The sequence below is a fragment of the Miscanthus floridulus genome, chromosome 2, assembly GCF_019320115.1.
Source record: "Miscanthus floridulus cultivar M001 chromosome 2, ASM1932011v1, whole genome shotgun sequence".
Lineage (NCBI taxonomy): Eukaryota > Viridiplantae > Streptophyta > Magnoliopsida > Poales > Poaceae > Miscanthus > Miscanthus floridulus.
This window is the reverse complement of record NC_089581.1, coordinates 5,977,028-5,991,977: the sequence shown is the minus strand read 5'-3', so window position 1 is coordinate 5,991,977 and position 14,950 is coordinate 5,977,028. Positions and strand designations below refer to the sequence as shown.

The window sequence follows — 14,950 nt, the reverse complement described above, 5'->3', positions numbered from 1 at the left end:
AGTTTACAAAAGTAGCATCGAAAGATCGAGCTGTAGAAAAATAGCATCGAAAGACCACTCTATTACCTATTTCTACCATTTCTGTTAACTCTTCGTTAAAGTAATGGAAATAAAAATAAGAGTTTTGAACACCCAGCCAACTCACGCACAGGCCCAGGTACCCAGCCAACACACGCACCGAGCCCAGTTCATGCACACACGCACCCAGCAGAAGGGGAACCAGGGGAGAAGACGCGCGATTCTGGTGCCCGGCGGCGCGTCTCCTCGGCCAGAACTGCAGCTCCTCAGGCCTCTCATCCATGGTGCACGCCTCCTCCAATCCTCTTTATCTCTTATTTCCATCTCCTCGAGCTGTCGTTTCTTGAGTATGAACCCTAATTTCTTGGGATTTTGTAGGGCTGATTCGAGAGGTCAGAGATTTAAGTAGGCATGGATCTTGCCGAAGTTCTAGAAGGGTAATCTTCTCTCACCTTCTTTACGTTCTTTGAGTGTGCAGGTATTTTGCTGGTATTTGTATGTGCACATGGCTGTGTCAGATGAATTGGTGAGGACCTGAAATTGCTATCAATTTCCCTTGTTCCTCTGTTCCACATGCTTGTGATTTGCGTATTGCTGGATCGATCCACATAATGCTTGTAGAGTAGAGGTCTATGTCAGCGCTTACTTCAGCATTAGAGATGGTAAAAAGGTGTATAATCAGGGCAGGACATTAAGCTAGATTGTTGATTCAGAAGAGTATGCAGTCATTGATCTGGAGAAGAATATCGCTCCATATTTTACATGGGACAACAATCAAAAGGCAATTTTTTGGTTCTAACATGGCAAACTATGACATGCAAAATAACTTCAGATGGTTAGCTTCTTGATTTGCTAAGGGCATCTCAACTGGTGAAGTTCCTAATGATAGTAGGAAGACGTGAGGAAGGGGGGTCACTCGACCGTTGAGATCGGACGATCGACGTTTGAAGCCGATAACACGTGGCAAGCATCGGGCGACTGGACGCTGGGGTCCTGCGTCCGGTCGAACTGACCGGAGCGTCCGGTCACCCCGTGTTGTGCTCAGTGAAGGGGTACAACAACTCTATTTCGTGGGGGCTTCTATTTAAGTCCCATGGCCGGCTTAAGCTCACTCTCTTGGCCATTTGCATTGACATAGCAACCTTGTGAGCTTAGCCAAAGCCCTCCCACCCATCTTCATCATTGTTTCATCATCATTGTGAGATTGGGAGAGAATCCAAGCGCATTGCTTGAGTGATTGCATCTAGTGGCACTTGGCATTCGTGTTTCGCTGCGGGATTCACTTGTTACTCTTGGTGGTTGCCGCCACCTAGACGGCTTGGAGCAGCGAGAATCGTTGAGCGGAGGTTGGTGATTGTCTCCGGCTCCGATCGTGGTGATTGTGAGGGGTCTTGTGCCTTCTCCGGCGGAGAGACAAAAGGTAACTCTAGTGGATTGCTCATGTCATTGAGTTACCTCACTTGTGGGTAGGTTCTTGCGGTGTCCAATTGTGTGGACGAGGTTCGTGCAACACCTCTTAGCCGCCGAACCACCAAGTGTTGGTCGACACATCGGGGACTAGTGTGTCGGCAAGCACGTGAACCTCGGGAGAAAAATTAGTTGTCTCTTGCCCTTTGGTATTCTCCCGGTGATTGATTTAGTATTCATCTTGTGATTGGTTCACTCCTCTACACGGCGGTATAATCATCCTACTCACTCATTTATATTCTTGTAAACTAGTTGTGGCAAGCTCTTTAGTGTAGTTAGAATTGAGAGCTTGCTTTGTTATTTTAAGTTCATCTAGTGGAGCTCTTTAGAGTAGCAAAATTGAGAGCTCTTAGTGAGTATTAATATTGCAAGTTATGTGCCTAGTAATCATTGCAACTAGAATTGTTGGATAGATGGCTTGCAACCCTTGTAGAGCTAGGTAAGTTTTCATTTCGCTATTTGTTATACTAATCAAATTGCTCTAGTTGATTTGTAGATTTTTAAATAGGTTATTCACCCCCCTCTAGCCATACTAGGACCTTTTAAGCTTTCACTGCCTCACTCGAAAAGCGAAAAACCCAAGGTAATGGAATATTTTTTTGTTTCTTGTACATGCTGTAATATTGAGCCATCCATAATTGATGCTTCTCCCTCACAGGAAAAGCAAATCTGCAACAGTTGAAGCCACCTCAACTGATGTCGAGCCATCCAAAAAATTGTTGAACCATCCCCAATGCTTCATTCAAGCCCAGGGATAACCACTGAAAGGATGGCTTCTCTTTCTCCAACCAGCCTAGGGGTAACCACTAGAAGGATGGCTTCTCTTTCTCCAACCAGCCCAGGAGTAACAACTAGCAGAATGCGAGTAATCTCACCTAGAGGAATTAATCGTAGGCTCATCATTGAGTAGATGAATGACTATGTAGTCCTGAAATTTGTGCGAACTAGCAGAATGACAGTGGTCTTTTGTGTAGGCTCATCATTGAGTAGACGGAGTAACAACTAGCAAAATGATCGTGGTCTTTTGTGTGAACAAATGTCATGCTGTAATTTGTGAACGTATTTCTCAAATTTGTGTTAATGTCATGCTGAAAGTTGTGTTATATATCTTGCTGAGAAGATGTGATGCATCCTCTCAAAACATTGTGTTTCATGTAATTTTATATCCTGCTATAGTGTTGTTAAATTGGGGCTTAAGATTTGCTAAAATGGAACCTAGAAGTACAGCCGTATTGTTGTCCAATTGTTTCTCATCTCTAGTTAGCAGAGTTAACAGAAATGGTAGAAATAGGTAACAGTGATCTTTTGATGCTATTTTTCTAAAGCTGGATCTTTCAATGCTATTTTTCTAAACTTTGCATCTTTTAATGATACCAATCCAATTGTCCCCTATTCCTATCGATAAGGAATGGTATGAACGTGCTCTTGGAGTTGCTCTAATGTTTGGCTACGATAGTTGTCTATGTGCTCATGGGAACGTGAATCTTCCTACATAATTTCAAAATTAGACCTGCTAAAGACAAGTTCACTAATATTATCTTACATAAACGTCTCACAATGCTCGTCCATAATCTTTAGTAGCTTGATTAGACAAACTATATAGGCCCTATTCGCGTGCCCTTAAATCTGGCTTGATCTCCATCTTTTTTCATCCGGAATAGTGTTTCTCTCTCACAAATTTCTCCAGATTCATTCAGATTCCTCCAGAATTCCTTCAAGCGAACGGGGCCATAATGAGATATTTTGTAGTTATCTTGTACAACTCATATATTCTTTTAATTTGTGCAAATAATAAAATATTGTTGTGAGTTATTAGACAAAAGGCCTTACAGTCCTAAATTTTTTGAAGAAACGAGCCTGCTTTATTCACTTCCAAAATTTACCACGCCAAAGATTTAACGAGCCATGATTTTGGCTAGTATTTGTTTTGCTACGAAAACTTGTGTTGAACCAGTCCACCCGGGTTCAAGTCCTTGACTTGGTACGAGTGCTTGTATTTTTTTAGATTTATTCTATGATTTAACGACGCTATGCTTTTAGTGGTAGGCGACGCCTCCGTCGACAGCGAGGCGTTAGTGGTGACTTCGTGAATCTCGAGATCTGCCGGCTCAGTCCTTCGGATGTGCTCATAAAGGTAGAATTTGCATACGTGTGTTCATAGGGGTGAGTGTGCGTGTGCATCGTAAGTGTCTGCGGCTCTGTTCACTTCACTGATTTGTTGTGAGAGAAAAAACACTATTCTTTCGCTAAAAAAGTACGACAAAAAAGACAAGCGAACAGGACCTGCATTATACTGTATAATTCTCAAAAGACAATTGTTTCGTGAGACAACCATTTTTTTTCCTTACCCCTCTATTTGTTTCACGCCATAAAAAATCTTATATGATTCTGAACGAGATAACCTACAAGACTGCTGCACATACTCCTACTTGCCTTTTGCGCTTACGAACATTGTCCATCCAAATTTAGATAACGTCATTTTGGGAACCTGACATCGGCTGCAAAAGTGTCAAATGTTATATAAAAAAGATGCAATTATCACTGTTTAAGGAGTCAAATGATTTAAAGTTTGATCAAAGTTATACAAAAAATACTAGTATTAGGATATAAAATAAGTATCATTAAATTTAACTATGAAATATATTTTGTAATAAACCTAGGTAGAGATATAAATATTAAATTATGCATTTTGGATAAAACTAAGCTAGTTTAACTTAGATAAATTCTCTAGTGACATATTTTTATGTACTGATACTGTATAACAGTACTTGGCTATTGGCAAGTTGGTGGAGGCCGGTAAGCAAAAGTCAAGGTTGTAACCAATCTCGCGAGGCCATGAAAGGAAGTCAAAGACTCAAGGTCTTCACCAATCTCGTGTGGCATGATGTGAAAGCAGTTGGGCTGTTGGACCTTCTCCTCGGGACTGCAAAATTTATATAATCTTTTTACGTGGTCAGAGCAGAATTTTAGAGGGTATTTGGGACTACTCCCTCTATATTTTTTTTAGTTTCGCTCCATATTTTTTTAGCCAAATAGATTGAACTCCACGCACTGAATTTAAGGAAAAAATATTGAGTTGTGGAAGCACTGCCCATCAACTTCGAGAGGTTAAAAATCCTAAACCATTGAGACCTGATGAGAACAGCAAAATTGCAAATGACCCCAATAGGCCAATACCGCATCCTCCAAAGGCTAAAATAATCTCGTCGTCGGCCACCACATTGGTGCGTGCTTTATCATCCTTTCCCTTTTCTTTTTGTTTTCCAATCCTCTTTTCGCTAAAACAACTTTTATATTTCCCTAATCCGTGTGTATATATACAAAGACAAGTGGAGTTAACTCGTTAAAAAAAAGACAAGTGGAGTTGATGGAAAGTTCGTCAAAGAGATAACGAACGGGCCATGTGCTCGACCATGTGCTCTGACTACATAAAAAAGGATAACGACCTTTGCTTCTCCAACACTGGAACTTATGATACCTTTGCTTCTCCAACGCTGGAAACACGACATGGCTGTACAAATCCTTCAGCTCCTGCTGTCGTGTTACGCTTTCATTTTCTGCTCGTTCTAAACACGCAGAAAATCCATTCATTTTTTAAAGTTGGAAAATTTTATATTTACATGTTGAGTAGACAAGTTGGCAATGGAACGTGACAGCAGATTCTCAGCCGGGTGTCGTACCGGATTCCGTCTCTGGCCGCGAGGCCATCTCGGCGTCTTCCAAGCCGAACCACATGGTGCGCGGGTGAGCCGGAACTGACACGTCGCTACAGCACCACCGCCCAGCGGCATGGTGGCATCTGACAGACGGAAGAATAGGTGAATTTTATACCTCAACCAATCACCGACATTACCCACTAACGATGCATCTAATTGTAAACGATTAGAAATGGATCGATTTCTAAAAAAAGAGCGGACTCTCTCTTCCTTTGGCTACAGTCAAACGACTTACAGTTGACTGGTTCGTATCATTGCTGGTTCGTGAAGAAGTACTGTTGGCTGGTTTGTGCGAGAGAAAAATACTGTTCTGACTGGAAATTTACGATTGTTTACGATGAGCCACAGCCAAACGAACATGCTGTTAATGTCCAGCTATTAATTCAGTGAGTGACGACGTGTCCTCCTTTTTGTTGTTTCTGGCCACATGGTGTAGCTACGTGTCTAAGCTATATAGAACAAACATACATATTATTATCCCCATGGAATTAAAGTACGGAGTAATAATGGTTCGTTCGGTTTATCCCATATTCAACTTATTTTACTTCTTTTTTAAGTTGGAACAGTGTTTTTCTCTCACAATAATTCAGCCAGAACAGTGTTTTCAGCCAGTTTCAGCCAAAATTCTGTCGGCCGAACGGAGCCAATGTAACTTTTTTCTTTTGGACCAGTCAATTAATCTCAAACCCAATATATTGAAAATATTAACGATTAGCAGCCCGTTCGCTTGGTCGTAAACGATCGTAAATTTTTAACCAGAGCAGTATTTTTCTCTCACACCAAACCAGCCAGCAGTAATAATCCACGATCGTATACGATCGTTTAGCCCCAGCCGAACATGTTGTAGAGTAAAATGTACCATGAGTCGAGAGCTAAGGGCAAGACATAGGTTGAGGGCGGCAATAAGACGACGACGTGCATGCTAACCATGGGTCGGGACGAGTTTAAGGGCGACTTAGCGGGGAAGCCGTGGCGCTCTGGCAAAGCTCAATGGACAATGTCGATGACATTGTAAGAGAGATTAGGCCTGGTGAGCATACCGCGATAAACGTCCGGATCAAGCAGTGGCTGTTTTTTCGCCAAAAAAAAAGTTGTGGCTGTTAAGGTGGCCTGGTGCATGACGAGAAGAAAATGCGAGGAGAAAGAAAGACAACAGAATGATATGTAGATCCTACTTGACAGACATCTCGTTGTACCTCCAAACATAAATAAATAAATAAAAAGAGATAAAAAGAGATGGACCGGACCTACCCAACAAAAACATGGAATGAGCCCTTTCTTGGTCTGTTCACTTATTAAATTCAGCCAAGACTTATCAATTATAATATAGTATTTTTTTTCATAATAAACCAGCACCAGTCGGGCCAGTCAAAAACCGACCAGCTTGTGTGTCAAAAATCAGCGTGTGTGTCAAAAATCAGATACGGACCCAACCATAAGTGCTCTTTTTTTTAATAAATGGCAACCATAAGTCCTGCAACCAAATAGTACCGATTGAAACCCTGACAAAGAGGGCCCAGTTCTGCTCCACCCTCCAGGCGGACGCGGAGTCACGGACCCACCCCGGTCTTGCCTGTAGCCTGTAGGCTGAGCAAACCGGCCTCTCTCTCTCTCTCTCTCTTCCCCTCCCAGTGTGCGCTCCCTCTCTCTCTCGGTCTCTTCCTCTTGGCGACGACTGGGCGGCCGACCGGCCGTCGCCGCCGCCCTACGCCAGGTTCCGAGGTCTTCGTCGGGCCCTTCTCCGGCGACAGCACCACAGGTACGCCTACCCCTTGTCTTCCCTTGCCTGCTGTGCGAGAACTGAGCACCCAAACCCTAACTTAACTATTTCTATTCGGATCTGATCTAACTACAAGTGTGTATGCGTGTATTATGCCTATTAGCTCCGATTGTTTCGCAAAAACTTGTCGGGTGTAGATGTGCACACCCATGTCCTTTACCGGGTCCGCTCCTGCTACGAAGTTTCCTAGTCCTAGAAATAGTCCTGCCTTTCTTGCTTCCTCAGTGGGATTACACTAGCTACTGGTTTTCCTTTCTTTTGGTAGATCTGTTAGTAGTACCTTAATAATCTTTGCGTGTGTGCTTTTTTTCCTAGTAAAAGTTAAGTACTGATGCTCATGGGGAAATTTGTTTCAGGGTGACAAGGATAGCTTTCTCAGGTCAGTGAAGGAAGACATCTTCTTGACGCGGTAGAGCTCCTGACGGTTGCTGGGTTGTGCTATAAGTATCCAGGGGTGAATTTGGACTGGGAGATAGTATACTGAAGGGAAACTAAGTCTCAAGAGAGCTTGTTTCAAGATGGATGAAGGCCAGGGAGTTAGGTACTGGTGCCACAGGTGTGAGGAGGTGATAGATCCTATGCCTGAGATGAAGTGCCCAAGCTGTGAGGGCGGGTTTGTGGAAGAGATGGGCTCTGAAGGCTTCGAACCAGCTATGAACTCAAGGTCTGATCGCTCCCTCTCTCTATTGGCTCCACTGCTGTTTGGAATGTTGGGGGGTTCGTCGCGCAGATCAAGACTCAGGAGGGAGGCCATGGCTGACGATGATGCTGATGAGGATGACGAAGAGGATGATTCAGACCATGAGCTTGAAGCTTCCAGTAGGAGGCAGAGGAGGAGGGGCTTGTCAGCGCTTTTGAGGATGCTCCAGACTATCCGTGACCGTGATGACGTAAGGGGCTCGGATGACACTGACAGTGATACAGAGAGAGACCTGGAGCTGGAGAGAGCGAGAAGGGAGAGGATGGAGAGGCGGATGGCAAGGGAGAGGATTCAGGAGCGGATGGAGAGGCAGAGAGAGAGGGCAAGGCAAATTGAGAGAGTGAGTGCTCGTGGCAGAGAGAGGACAGAAAGCCTAATACTGATCAACTCCAACAATGAGGCTATTATTCTGCAAGGAACATTTGGATCTGATGACAATCAAGAGGACTCAAGCAACACAAGTTCTGGTGTGTCACTTGGGGATTACTTTCTTGGTCCTGCCTTAGATACTCTCTTGCAGCGTTTGGCGGAGAGTGACCTCAATCGTTCTGGCACACCACCTGCCAAGAAGGAAGCAGTAGCTGCGCTGCCAACTGTGAACATCGAGGAAGTGTTGGGCTGTTCAGTCTGTCTTGAGGATTTTGAGATGGGAGCAGAAGCAAAGCAGATCCCCTGTCAGCATAAGTTCCACTCCCACTGCATACTTCCGTGGCTGGAGCTCCACAGTTCTTGCCCAATCTGTCGATTTCAGTTGCCTACTGAGGAGACGAAGAACCCATGTGAATCAGCCAGCACTGCAGGGGCCGTCAACAGAGATGGAGACAATGCTGCTGCAAGCAGTAGTGATACAGAAAGTAGTAACCGCAATGGAGACAACCATTCTGATAGTCCTATCATCTCTGCTCTGAGCACACTCTTCTCTGATCCATTCTCATCTGATGATGATGAAAGTGTTCCGCACTCTTCTGAGAACTGAAGGTAATGATAAATACTATGAGTCTATGACCGTAATAATGTGAACAATGAAAACACCAACCCTACTATTAATGTGCTTGATACCTCCCTCAGTAGTTGCGCTTGCATTGCAGACAGCGTTGGATGCAGGCTTGCAATATGGTGAAGGTGTTCTGAAATATGAGGCTGGCATCTTTATATTGTAGTTTCTGTACATATCTCTGAATGGTCGCCCCCTGAAGACAAACTATTATCTTCGCTTTCCTGAAAACTATGTGCCTTGTAATCTGCTAGTGCTTCTTATGTTTACTTGCCTCAAATAAATGTTAGCCTCTAGCGTGCTTACCATCTCCGGAAGACTTGGACGTGCATGTAGACGCCAATTTGGTTGACAGTATGGCCAATGTAAGGCAACCCCTCCACTAGCTGTTATGGCATATGCATGCAGTGACTTTGCGTCTTATATTTTAACTGTCTATGAGAACTCCTTAGAAGATGGCTGGATAATTTATGTGAAGGCAAAAGCCGTCCAGTGGTCCTCATTTCCATGCTCCATTGCATTCTGGAGTGGATGGAATGTTGCAGGTGCTGCCTCGTATGGTCCTGAATGTCACCCTTGAGGATATCTGGTATCTTATTGCTGTGTTTATTTTGTGTTCCTTTTATTGCTCTGTCCTTCTTGTTCATGATTTTTTTTTTGAAAAAAAATGAAATTGGTCTCTGTTGCAGCCAGGTCCAAGTGCATTCGTGTTGGTATTTTGATCTAACAGCATTTGCCATGGTAGCTGGCCTGGGCCAGTCGGGTGATGGCTGGGATAAGCGGAGCAGGTTGCTGCCATGCTTATCATCTTCTTGGAACTATTTCCTGAGCAAGAATCCCGCTTGCTGTTTATTTTGATGGTGTGATCATGTGGTAGGTGCGGGTTTGATCTCTGGTTCCCCACTCTGTTGGTCCTTCTGCTTGGTAGGTGTCTGATGAAGCCCATTTGGGAGGCATCAAACTTGGAATGTTTTGATTTGCCACGCCTTGTTTAGCAGTCTGGCATGGATGGATTCGTAGACAAATGCAAGTTTTTTCTCATTTTGGGAATATCATGCTGGTTTTTATTTATTGCAATTTACTGATTAGCAACGCATGTTTGGGGTTTGCCGTTCCAAGTATATGCTGTAGCGGTTCTTAATCGAAGGATCAAGGATGTGTTGAAGCTTGAAGCATGGTGATGGTGATATTTTGTGTCCTGACTAGGTAGATTTTTCCACTCGCGAGTGTCTTGGAACAAAGGTTAGAAGTTTAGAGCGGGCGAGTTTGGTTCTGATTTTGGGTGCCCATGCCAAGCCATCGCAGAGTAGCATGGCCTGTTGAGTTATTTTGGAGCGAACCCATCTTGTGACGCTGAACCTGATCGAACGGCACCTGCAGCACGTGACGCTAGCATAGCATGGTTATCGAATTCAGACTGAATTCACATTTAAAAAAAAATCTGTACGTATGCGTGAATTCACGTCATGTTTAGTTGCCCTAAATTCCAGAATTTGGCACTATACAAAAAGAAGATTCTCCATCACATCAAATTTATGGTACATACATGGAGTACTATATGTTGACGAAATCAAAAACTAATTGCACAGTTTGGTTGTACTTTACAAGACGAACATTTTGAGTCTAATTAGTCAACAATTGAACAATTATTACCAAATAAAAACAAAACACTACAGTAGCTACAGTGCCGACCCAAATCCGGCGGCGCCGGTGGCCAAACTAAACGCGGCCTAGCGTGCGTGCAGTGTGGAGTCCCGAGTAGTCCACGGCTGGTGTGCGCTCGCCAGGTCCGTGCTCTGCTCCGGACTTGGAAGGGCAAGCTAGCTGACAGAGGCTGAAACGCCTTGGGAATATTGGGACGCCTCCTCTCGATGCTGCGGCGACAAGACTCCGAGTCAACCGGCGCCGTCGCTGATGCTCTGGGACTGCCCTTACGCGTACTCCCAAATGGCCAAATCCCAATAATTGCATGCAGCTCGATCGCCACGAGGTGAAACCTGTAAAGGCCATGTTTAGTTCCTCAGATTTTCTGAATTTGACACTATACAAAAAGAAGATTTCCCGTTACATCAAACTTACGGTACATGCATGGAGTATTAAATGTTGACAAAATTTAAAACTAATTGAACAGTTTGATTGTACTTTGCGAGACGAACGTTTTAAGCCTAATTAGAGCAAGTATAATAGCAGGCTGTAAGCCGACTAAATGCTGAGGTGGAGGAGAGAGGGGAGGAGAGAGGGGAGAAGCGGGCTGTAAGCTTACAGCCGGCTTGGGCACAAGAACCAAAAAAGTCTGTGAGAGAGACAAGCGGGCCATGTATTAACTGTAAAGAGCTAACTACTGTATGAGTGGGCTGAGAGAAGGCTGTAAGGAACCTTACAGCCAGCAAACCGGCTATATTATTAGCCTTGCTCTTAGTCAACGATTAGACAATTATTACCAAATAAAAACAAAACGCTACAGTATTTGAACAGTGCTGCCGAATCTGGCGGCGCCGAATCCAGCCTCCAGCTAAACACGGCCAAAGTACCAATCACGAACTGCAGTTGCAGTTTCATCCCAGCAGGGCGACATGCAGCCCAGGCCCAGAGTCGGGCCTGTTTCACCTAAAGTGTCACATCGAATCTATCGGCATATGTATGGAGTACTAAATGTAGATGAAAAAAGTTAATTGCACAGTTAGGTGAGAAATCACGAGACGAAACTTTCGAACCTAATCAGTCCATAATTAGATACTAATTACCAAATACAAACGAAAGTGTTACAGTAGCCAAACAGTAGCCAAACCCAAAAAATTTTGGGAATTAAACGCGCCCTCAGTCTTGACGCCCACGGACCACACTGCCCCAATGCGAAATCGCGAATGCATGCAGCAGCAGGATATAGTTTCTTCTCTCGCATGCATCATGCAATGGCCCCGTTCGGCTTGCTGAAACTTGGCTGGAACTAGTTGAAAAATACTGTTATGGCTGAATTGTTGCGAGAGAAAAATACTGTTCGGCTGAAAAAACAAGCCGAACAAGCCGGTTTCTGGGTAAGCCGAACGACGCATCAATTTATCCACCTCTCGTCTAATCGTCTGGACGAGCTCATGCATGCATGTTCATTTGAAATTTGGATTTGCCAGTCCCGGAGGCAATGCATGCGTGTCACGAATTGCTCCGTGATTCCAATTCGCAAGTTTCAACCGCCCGTCGGTATCGAATCGCTTTTCTTCTAGGATGTGTTTCCTTTTTCTAAACTACTGCCTAGTACATCTGGACTCTGGAGTTCCTTGAGCAGTTGAGTTGAGCCATTTTTGAGCTTGACTCGACACAGGAGGACTGGACGGTCAAGTCCATATCCATGCACCTCAATCGACTTGTAGAACTGTAGGTGTAGTACAAGCTAAGCTAGTAGTAAACGGCGACTCGATATGATCCTTCCAACGGGATCGGAGAAAGTTACCTGATAATTTCCTCTGCCAGTGGATAACGAAAACGACACGTACGTACCAGCAAGTATTTGCCAGCGCATGCATGGATTCGAAGTTTGGTGCAGGCTATGCCTGCCACCACAATCACCACTCGGTTGTGCCAGCCATTACGCCTAGCTCTACTACCACCCTTAAGAACTGCAGCTAAACTTATTCTCAAAAAAAAAAAAACCCCTGCAGCTAAACATTCAATCAAAAACCGCAAGCCCTCTAATTAAACCTGCATCTGCGTCGTCCCGGCGGGGCCGGGCTACAAGAGTAAGCAGCCCCGCCCAGCCCAGCAGTGGTCTTGAGATGGAGTTGACGAACGGGAGAGACCCGTCGTGGACTGCCCAGACGCATTTGCATCGTCCTCGTCTGGACGTGTTGATTTGAGATGTGAAAATTTGCCGAGTCCGGAGGCAAGGAGGCAAATGCATGCGGCGGTTGGCGTCGCGTGTTACTACTCCGTGGTTTCGTTCGCGCGCCGATATGCATGCATGGTTTGAATTCAACCCCCGGTCGCCGCGATTTCGATCGGACGCTAGGATTAGGATGTGTTTCCTTTTTCTAAACTACTCCCAACTCCAGAATTTCTCTGCAACTTTAGTATGGTTTGGTTTTGATGGGGGCAGGGCAGGTCGCCGACAAACGCAACGACACGTCTCGCTCGCCGATCGGAAGCTGGAAAATGACCTGAGGGAGTCAGACGGTCGTGCCGGTAATTCTTTAGTGAGTGAGAGATCATCGATATATAATTGATGGTCCGACGACCCGTAGGCTAGCTAACGACACTACTGACTGGACTAGAGGAGGCCGGTAAGCTGGGCAGGCTGCCACGACTCGGAAGTCGGAACTGAACTCGCGCGCGCCGTCAATGCCAAACGCGTCGGCTCACTCATGCCATGCCATCCACCGTCTGTCGGCTCTGTAAGCAGCAGCAGAAAAGCTACGGCTGCCTGGAAATTTCTCACGCCGTGCGTGGCCGGTTGGATGTACCGTAACCTCCCGTCCCGCACGCTGTTAGCTTCTTGTCTTGGTACCAAAGCAAAGAGCAGTGATAGATGGTTACAGCTTACAAGCAAGCAGCTAACCCAAGTCTTGCGCAGATTAGATTAGAAACCGATCGATAGGGGAAAAGCACATATAAGAAGGAAGACAGCGAGGGAGTATATATAGGAATAGGAGTAACATAGTCGCAACGCAACAAAGCTCTAGGAGTAAGTTTGCATATATTAATTCCTCGTGGATTTGCCGGGAACTTGCTCTACGTTTGCCGCCCATACGCCCAACACCAGCTGCACCAAGCTCGTCCAAGGTGAGTCAAGTCTCCCTGGCCTTGGCCTGCATATATATGTAGATGCATGTCGTTCAAGCAGCCACAGCCCACAGGTCACCAATGCAAATGCGATCCAAGGAGTACCTCTAGCCACACGATCTCTTCGTTCCACACGGCAACAGTCAAGTCGTAAGGGGAGCTGCTGCAAGCTTGCAGATCGTCCAGCATGTTGGAGCCGGTACTGCCCACGGTGCTGGACCTCCTCGTCCGCGACTGCCTCATCGTGTCGGTGTCATCTTTCCTGATCATGCTCGCGCTCCAGCCTCTGCTGCCCGGCGGCAACGTGGCCACGGCCGCGAGCAGGGGCGTATGCTCCGCGTCGCGGGCGGTCCTCGTGCGCCTCCTGTCCGGCCGGAGCGACGGCGACGGCGGCGGCGGCGCCGTGGCTGTGGCGCCTCCTCCTCCGCGGCAGAGTCGGAGCAGCCGGCATTGTTGCGAGCGGTGCGCCGCGTCGTCGTGGCCGGACGTCGTGGCTGCCGTGACGGCGAGCCTGCGCCTGGACGATGACGACGACATGGAGTGCTCGAACTCCTCCTCCGGCGACGAGAACGAGGAGGAGGACACTGCGGCGGCGTGCGGCGGGTGCGCGGCGATGGCGGCGGTGGAGGATCTCCTGGAGCGCAAGGAGGCGACGGAGCAGGAGCTGCGCGAGGCCTTCTACGTGTTCGACCGCGACGACGACGGCTTCGTGGGCGCCGGGGAGCTCTGGAACGTGCTGCGCCGCCTCGGGATGCAGCTGCCCGACGGCGCCGCGGCGCGGGAGGACTGCTGCGCCAGGATGATCGCGGCGCACGACGGCGACGGCGACGGCCGGATCAGCTTCCCCGAGTTCAGGGCCATGATGGAGCACGCGGCGTGAGCGCCGGTGCGTGGCCGTGGGTCAGTACGTTGTACGTACACGTATCGCACGTGCTTGGGTGGGATGATTTTCGTTGCTGTATGATATGTAAGTTGCACAGTAAGCGCAGCATCACCGCACAAGTGCCATGGACTAGTTGTGTATTTTACGTTCACAGACGCACTGATGTTTGATGAATAATAAGATGTTTACATTGGAACTTTGAAATGGGAGGCCCGAATCTCCGTTTCACACCGGTGTTGGTGCTTGCTCTTTGCTCCTTGAAAAAGCTTCCGAGTGTGTGTGAACGAAGCGGTTTTCCAGAAAGGGGGAAGTCGGGAAGCAAAGCAAAGGTCCAGGTCTCCGGAGCGGGCGTCATCGCACCGCGTGTGACGTCGAGCGATGATGCGGTGCGGCCGTGTCGCCCTGACCACACGACGAGGCACGCACAATCTCCACTGTACGTACGCCCTGGAAAAAAAGATCGATCGACGCACGCACATACCCAATCCTGGGCGACTTTGCTCCTTTCCTTTTACATTTGCCGGGACGATCCGGTTTATTTCCACGAACAAACACAAGAGCGCTCGAGCCGCGCGCACACACAAACACTCTGTGTGATCGATACATACAGATGGCTGCA

At 46.7% G+C, this 14,950-nt stretch overlaps 2 protein-coding genes and 1 long non-coding RNA gene across 3 annotated transcripts; all 3 read left to right on the top strand.

The window, feature by feature from the left end:
- The first annotated feature begins 181 nt into the window (after nucleotides 1–181).
- LOC136537753 (uncharacterized) lies at nucleotides 182–2,064 on the top strand. The gene is made up of 3 exons (XR_010779134.1): nucleotides 182–302; nucleotides 397–455; nucleotides 1,982–2,064. It is a non-coding gene; the product is annotated as an uncharacterized lncRNA (long non-coding RNA).
- Nucleotides 2,065–6,802: 4,738 nt separating this feature from the next.
- LOC136515806 (E3 ubiquitin-protein ligase SIRP1-like) lies at nucleotides 6,803–9,098 on the top strand. Its single transcript, XM_066509300.1, has 3 exons — nucleotides 6,803–6,960; nucleotides 7,338–8,659; nucleotides 8,770–9,098. The coding sequence occupies exon 2, from the start codon at nucleotides 7,500–7,502 to the stop codon at nucleotides 8,655–8,657; it is 1,158 nt and encodes a 385-aa protein (XP_066365397.1). The 5' UTR covers nucleotides 6,803–6,960; nucleotides 7,338–7,499; the 3' UTR covers nucleotides 8,658–8,659; nucleotides 8,770–9,098.
- Nucleotides 9,099–13,363: 4,265 nt separating this feature from the next.
- LOC136537752 (uncharacterized) lies at nucleotides 13,364–14,522 on the top strand. Its single transcript, XM_066529713.1, has one exon. The coding sequence runs from the start codon at nucleotides 13,636–13,638 to the stop codon at nucleotides 14,326–14,328; it is 693 nt and encodes a 230-aa protein (XP_066385810.1). The 5' UTR covers nucleotides 13,364–13,635; the 3' UTR covers nucleotides 14,329–14,522.
- Nucleotides 14,523–14,950: the final 428 nt, after the last annotated feature.

Coding starts and splice junctions, on each gene's coding strand:
- LOC136515806 (XM_066509300.1), top strand. CDS start 7,500: ATGGATGAAGGCCAGGGAGTTAGGTACTGGTGCCACAGGTGTGAGGAG.
- LOC136537752 (XM_066529713.1), top strand. CDS start 13,636: ATGTTGGAGCCGGTACTGCCCACGGTGCTGGACCTCCTCGTCCGCGAC.